This window comes from Rhinichthys klamathensis, unplaced genomic scaffold, assembly GCF_029890125.1.
Source record: "Rhinichthys klamathensis goyatoka isolate OS25496 unplaced genomic scaffold, OSU_Roscu_1.1 h1tg000019l_1, whole genome shotgun sequence".
Taxonomy (NCBI): Eukaryota; Metazoa; Chordata; class Actinopteri; order Cypriniformes; family Leuciscidae; genus Rhinichthys; species Rhinichthys klamathensis.
This window is the reverse complement of record NW_026606570.1, coordinates 5449153-5456400: the sequence shown is the minus strand read 5'-3', so window position 1 is coordinate 5456400 and position 7248 is coordinate 5449153. Positions and strand designations below refer to the sequence as shown.

Genomic DNA, 7248 nt, shown 5'->3' with positions numbered 1-7248 from the left:
CGGAAGTGCTCAAAAACGGCTAAAAATGGGCTTCAACTGTCTCAACTGAGTTCCAATGAGATGGCTCTGTCCACTTCTTATACTGTCTATGGGTCTAACCCTAACCCTACCCCAGACCTAAACCTACCCATAACGGAAGCGTCATAACTGACGCTAAAGGGTGCCATGTGCGTCGGATTTAGACGCATGGTCAAAAGCGTCAGTCAGATGACGCCCGAGGATGAGCGTCTCATATTGACGCTTAAGGGGTACCATGTGCGTCGGCATGTTGACGCATGGTCAAAAGTGTCAGTTAGATGACGCCTTGGGATGAGAATGTGTTGCAGCGGAATTCAAGCAGATTCAAACTGCAGATATCTTTATTAAAAATGAATCAATTGATATAGTTACTGAATTTAAATATATTGGTATCATTGATTCGAATCTTAACTTCAAGAAACACATCAAGAAAATGACAAAAACTATAAAATATAACTTGGCAAACTTGTGTAGCCAAAATATTTATGCATGGTTGAATTTTTTCACATATTTCATACTGTATCACCTGTTGGGGACAGGCCAGTGAATCTGCCATTAGAACTCTAGAATCATTATCTAAGCAAGCTATAAAAATCCTTGATAAAAAGCCATTTCGGTACCACCATTGCAAGATCCTAGAGAAACACAATTTATTGAGTTTTGAAAATTTGAGACTCTTTTCAAACTTGACTCTATAGTGTATACGATTCTACACGGCCTGGCCCCTGCATGTTTACTGGTCTTTGTTTGCAATCACCCTGCAATTTCTGTAAAATCTACCAGCTTCTGTTTTTGACTGTAACACACCCTTTTGCCGTTCAACCTTTAGACAATCTGCTTTTTCTTTTAAAGCCACTACACAGTGGAATGCAATAACAGATGACATAAAGAGCTGCAGTTCCATTAAGAGTTTTAAATCACAACTGAAATCTTTTCTGAAGACCACTCAAATCTGTACCCACTGACACTGATGTGGTGCTGACAAAATGTGTTTTTTCATTCCTGCCAGGGGACTGCAGATGTAAATAAGCCTATGGCTAACTCTGGTACAATGCATCAAATGGTAACATTTATGTTTGAAATTGTACAAGGTCCCTAATAAATAAATAATAATAATAAAAAATCCTTGGCTAAAGAGATGCGGCTTTAACCTAGATTTAAACTGGGAGAGTGTGTCTGAGCTTCAAACATTATCAGGAAGGCTAGAGTTTAGGAGGCAAATGCAAAAACGCTCTCCATCCTTTAGTGGACTTGGATATCCTTAGGTACAACCAAAATTGCCCCTGAGTTTTATGACCTTAAAGAGCATGATGGACCATAGGGCGATAGAGGATCGGTACACTGTAAAAAATGATCGTGATTTTAACGGTAAAACACTGTAAAAATGCTACAGTGAAAAACTGTTAATTGGTTAACAGAAAGTTTCCTTACTATATACGGTAAATAACTGTGATATATATATAATGGTACATTTAATTTAATTTTACTGTAAAATACCGTTAAATTTACAGTTTTTGGAAGTGAAAAAGAACAAGTCATTGTATAATTTACAGTGAAAAAATGTAAATTGACATTCCCACAATTCCCTGCGTGACACTTCACATTTGATGTATTTTGTTTTTAAATAACTGTTTCTTCATAATTTTCTTAGTTCTTTTCTAATCAGTTATGTACATTAGGGTTTTATGTTACATTTAATGTTGTTAAATTAATGCTTATTGCATTTTTTAAATTTCAACATGTTACCATGATGGTGTTTAATGTTTGTGTGAATGACACTGTGCAGCTTCTGTATATTAGTATTAACTCTCTTGTGGATGAGCTGCTTATGATGAGCTTTGATTGACCATTTGACTCTCATCACTGCTGTGATTGTTGGCTGTCAGTGTATTACAATGGAAAAAAACAGATGTTAATACTTCAAAAGGATAATGAAATATCAGATAATGAAATACGGTTTATCGCTGTAAAATTATATACGGTTAAAAGTTGTAAAACCTAAAACGTTGCTACCGTATTTTTAACAGGAAAACTCTGGTAACCACAGCTGCCAGGGTTTTCCTGTAAATTTAACCGTTTTTTTTTTACAGTGTAAAATACAGCTGAACAATTAAAGGCCTTAGATCAGTAACAATACTTTGTAATTGGTACGGAACTTAATAGATAACCAGTGTAGAGAGATGATAAAATTGTGGTTATACACTATTCTTAACCTGGTAAGAATTCTAGCAGCTGTATTTTGGATTAACTGTAACCCCCCAGTAATGCATGACAGTAATCCAGAGGTCATAAATAGATAGCTTTTCTGCATCAGTATCAGATAACGTTCCGTAAACGTATGTTTCTGAGCTGGAACATTGAAAGTTTCTAAAATAACACCCAGGTCTTTAACTAGAGGATGAAGTAACAGTACATCCTTCTAGATGCAAATTGTATTCTAATAGGTTCTGTGTACAGGTTTTTGGTCTAATAAGTAATACCTCAGTCTAATCTGAATTTAGTAGAAGAAAATTACTGGTCATCCAATATTTTATCACACTCTGTCAACTTGGATAATTTAGAGATTTCATCTGGTTGTGATGAAATATAAAACTAAGTAGGCATAACAGTGGAAACTGATTCCATGTCTTCTAATAATATTACCAAGAGGCAGCATGTATTATTGAAAATAGCAGAGGGCCTAAAACAGACCCTTGCGGCACTCTATAATTTGATCAATGACATAACTTATTTGTGACCTATAATCTGAAATATTTCTTTTACGTCACTTTCTAATTTTATTTTACATCATGTTTATTTAAAATTTTTGAACACTTTTTTGCAGTTTACATTTATTAAGTAACAGTTGAATGTCAGAAATGTTAACCTATAGAAGCCTAGCTGAACATAGTAATGGGCAAATATTTAAAAAAAGGAAAACACCACAGTACAGTGAAATTAACACATTTAAAATCACCCAGTAACATGGAAGGACACTATTAAGATTATCTTGACGATGAAGTCGTGTCACTGAAATCCCTAATAAGTAAACTCGTTCCCTCAATTTAATTGAGTAATGGGGTTTCCCAAAACGTGCATATTTAAGTTTACTTAACTTGGTGCTTATGTAGACTTGACTTAAATTGTTTAGTTCACCAAACTTGACGATTGTTTAATGTACTTAAACAATAAAGTTCATTTAACTTAGTGTTAATTTCAAGTGTACTTGTATATTTAAGTAAACTCAACATGAAAATTTAACTGAAATTAGAATTTAATTCTAAATTTAAAAGTTATTATTTTTGACAGTAAGCTTTGTGCACACTGCACTTAAATAAAACAATGAACAACATATTGATCCTTTGAGTCTTTATTGACCAAAATGTGAAATCACACCATGTACATAACTCTAAAGGTGGCAACAATGTCCAACATTAGGTAGTGCACTACATCAATTGTACAACTCTGATCACTTAAACATTACACTTAAGTCTCACATTGTGTTAATGTCCTGAACATGTAAACGTAATGTATACATTCTTTTTTTGTTATTTTGTATATTTTTTAATGAGACTTGGGAGGTGGCTGTGAGGAACTCTTTCATGCATTTTGGCACACAGTGTGGCATATGTGCACCTGTTTACACAAATGTATGAGCTTGTATTAAAAGGCTACTGAGTAAAAACTGTGCAGCCCTCAGTATTACAAAAACACTTGTATATGGGTATTGAAGTTTATTTATCAAGTTTAAAGTATCAGGTTTTAAAAATAAAAATCAGTTTATTTCCATTACGATCAATAATTGTAATATAATGAAAGCCATTTGTTTTCTGGTAAAATAAGAATGACACCTTGCACTTGAAGAAAGCATGTATGAATGTATTCATTTCACAGTCAAGAAAACAACATTTGTGAAAATGACCTTTTGTAAGGATTAATCATGATTTTGAGCTCACAACACTTGAAATCTTAAGTTTATGTATTTTGAAGGTAAATAAGTTATTTGAACTTATATTTTTGAGTGACAGGGCCAAAATGCAAAATTTGAAGTAATGTTTAGTCAAGTACACTTGATTGTTTAAGTAAAGACAACATTAGGGTTTACTGTTTTATCACATTAATGCCTATGAATAAAGTTATTTATCTGATAAACATGCTGATATATTTGAAGTACTGTTAACCTTTCAAAAAATATATTGAATTCTTCTTTACATGTTCAAAAACCTTTTGACATTTAATTTATTTTATTTTATTTAAAACAGCATAGGCATTTCTTTTCCAGTGCCATGAACCTTCCGCAGTTCCCTTAGGAACCTATAGAGTTTGCAAACCACAATTTTGGAAATTCTGAAACTACAAAAGAGCATGTAATGCAGGCCGCTGTATCCTAATAAGTCTACTGGACTTTAAAATATGGCAGACACAGTGAATTCCAACAAAGCTAAACTCCTTCAGAACAGAGTAATCAAAATGACTATGTATTGATGTCAGGTTTGGTTTTGCCCTCCATGTCCTTAGCTTTGCTGGGGATCTAAACATGGCATCATAACCAGACTGAGCTCCTTCACAACAGAGAAACAGTTATCAAACATGATATGTTTGATAACTGATATGTTTGATAACTTGACCTGTAACAGGTCAGTTCTGTTTGTGCTCTTCTGTGGTGTCCTGAGGCGGTGAAATCGCCCTTGCTTTATTCTTGTGTGATGCTCTCCTTCCCTCTGCTGGAGAAGTCTGGGGTTGCGAGTCTGTGAGAAATGTCAGCAGAACATCTACACTCTGCTTCATGACAGAGTCTAAAACATTTTGTTCCTCTTGTGAAAAACGTCCCAAAACGTAACGGTCGACAGGCGTTTTGCCTGACGGTCGCCCAATACCAATGCGCAACCGTGGCATCACCTGCGGACACAATCAGCGTGTGTTATAATGACCTTATACAGGAAGTCACTATAGCTAATGTTTTGCTCTATTAAATATTTGTTAACTTACATCAGTATGAAGGCAGTCCACACATGATCTCACGCCATTGTGACCCCTGAGAGGAAGAGACGTGGTCCAATGACCAATGAAGTCAATATAACATATTAGAGAGAAACTTAAACCAATGTTATCAAAACAAAAGTCTGATAAAAAGTTTTCACTCACCTTGCACTTCCGCCATGTTTAATGCCGAACTTCCCAAGCGGTTTGTCAAGCTCATCATGAATCAAGAGAATATGTTCAGGCGGAATTGAAAATTTGCTGGCTGGAAAAATGTATAAAAATAAAGAAGAAATAAATTCAGATTTCCAATGATGGAAACAGGGGTGGGCGGGCGATATGACCAAAATCTTATTTTGATAATGAAATACATCACAATATATAACTAAAAATAAGAGCAAAGATTTATTAGACAAATTAAATTTAAATGAAGTAATTTTAAAGTTTAAATAAGTATACATAAAGTATACAAATACAATACAAATTAAATATAGTATAGTTGTTCAGGTACAGTAGGTTTATTTAAGAAATAGTAAAGACATTGAATAAAAAGGTAATATTATATTACATTATTAATATTATAATAAATAAAACACTGCATATTCTTTACTGTATACAATGAATTGATTATGAACTGGTTATTATTATTAAAGATACAAATGTTATTCAGTCAAGAGCAGTGAATTATTTTCTCTTTGTCTTTTGTTGTTTGATTAACATTAATGACACAGGTATATTAGGCTGCTGTCACTTTAAGACCTCATGCTCGGATCTAATATAATGATGCACATCTGATTTTCACCCAACTGTTCACGTGTATGTGAATAATCCACCCCATGGGCATTTTGACATAAAATGTGTGTATTTGACCATTCAAGCGCAATAAGCTGCAAAAGAGAACCGAATTTGGGATCGCACAATATATGTTGTCATACCGCCCAGCCCAAGATTCCTGTAATCATCCACCTGAGGTGAGTTATTCTTTTATATGCGTCTCACCTGCTTTTGCCACACTCACACCATTGATGTTCATGAGCAACTTGGGTCGAAGAAGAACCAACTGGATGTCTTGAAGGTGTGTTACAAAAACCTCTCCTGAGACTTGTCGGTCAGATCTCCAGCTGTCTGGCGTTCCCAAACGTTCTGCTAGCGTTGTAAGCACAGCCATACCAACACTATGTCGAGAGCCATTCATGCCAGGGTTTCCCAGCCCGACAACCTGAAACACAACAAAAAATACACAAAGTGATTCAGTCATAGGTTTATAAAGGTCCTTATTAAATTAGTACTTAGGTTTTAATATTTAATAGACACCTCGGCTGTTATTAGTAGTCGTATCTCATTAGTTTATTCCGTTTTTGCTTGCCATATACAACACTTAGTCAGAATGTCAAAAAATAACTAGTTTGTAACGAGTAACTTACTTGTAGCCAACTGATAAGTACTTTAACGAACAGCAGTAAAACTAGTGTTGAAAAAAAAAGACTTTGAGAGGACTGATTTACAGTAAATACACATAGTCACTGGTAACTTTAGTATCTATTTTTCGGTTTGTCATAACCTATAATAACTATAATAATGCCAAATAAAAGACTTCTTCGATAACGTAACGTTACCATTTTCCGTCTATTACAGTCAACCGCCGTTAGACCATTCATCATCTTCGGTAATGGCAGCGCGCTCGTGCTCATCAACACTCGGTTAATCAGTTTCGTTATCATCCGCATTATGAGAGCCATTGGCAGTTTGAAAGCTTGAGTCACAGCCGTCCAGACTTTGCCTCGAACAGTGGTGTTACTCATTATGAGTCATGGCAAGTTTAAAGTTTACCAAACTGGTCTATTACACAGTTTCGATGCGACTTTCATCATACACATGTCGATTGCTGGTGAACGTTATTACGGATATAATCGTCACTCCAAAACATAGCAACTACAGCTTATATAAAAGCATAATCGGTTGGACATATGAATGATTAGAAGACGCTTTTTTTCCGATTCATTCGCGTGGATCAGAGGTCTTTACCGACATGGATCCACACGTTCTGCCGTCAGCGTGTATTGCAAGATTGCCAGATTTCAATTTTAAAATCCCCCCTAACGGAGCAAATCATCAGGGCGAACTTGGGCGAAGTATAACATTTATCTCGGTCAATCCCAGAACGACTTGAAATATATGTGAAACTGAAATGATGAACCTGGGATAACAGTCTGTGTTTTGAACAGGTTAGTAAATTAATGCGTACATTATTATACGTGTATTTTCTATGTT

The 7248-nt window shown here is 35.0% G+C and overlaps 1 protein-coding gene across 1 annotated transcript; it reads right to left on the bottom strand.

Moving 5' to 3' along the window:
* Window positions 1-4219: 4219 nt before the first annotated feature.
* Window positions 4220-7043, bottom strand: ptrh1 (peptidyl-tRNA hydrolase 1 homolog). The gene is made up of 5 exons (XM_056238339.1): window positions 6594-7043; window positions 5977-6196; window positions 5143-5242; window positions 4987-5032; window positions 4220-4896 (listed from the first exon to the last, which is right to left on the bottom strand). The coding sequence occupies exons 1-5, from the start codon at window positions 6777-6779 to the stop codon at window positions 4636-4638; spliced, it is 813 nt and encodes a 270-aa protein (XP_056094314.1). The 5' UTR covers window positions 6780-7043; the 3' UTR covers window positions 4220-4635.
* Between the last annotated feature and the right edge of the window lie 205 nt (window positions 7044-7248).

Bases quoted from the DNA above. Each gene is read 5' to 3' on its own strand.
- ptrh1 (XM_056238339.1), bottom strand. From the start codon at position 6,779: ATGAGTAACACCACTGTTCGAGGCAAAGTCTGGACGGCTGTGACTCAA. The intron at 6,197-6,593 runs GTAACGTTACGT...GTTGTGTTTCAG, and splicing joins ACTGTAATAGACGGAAAATG to GTTGTCGGGCTGGGAAACCC. The intron at 4,897-4,986 runs GTAAGTTAACAA...TTGTGTCCGCAG, and splicing joins TGGACTGCCTTCATACTGAT to GTGATGCCACGGTTGCGCAT.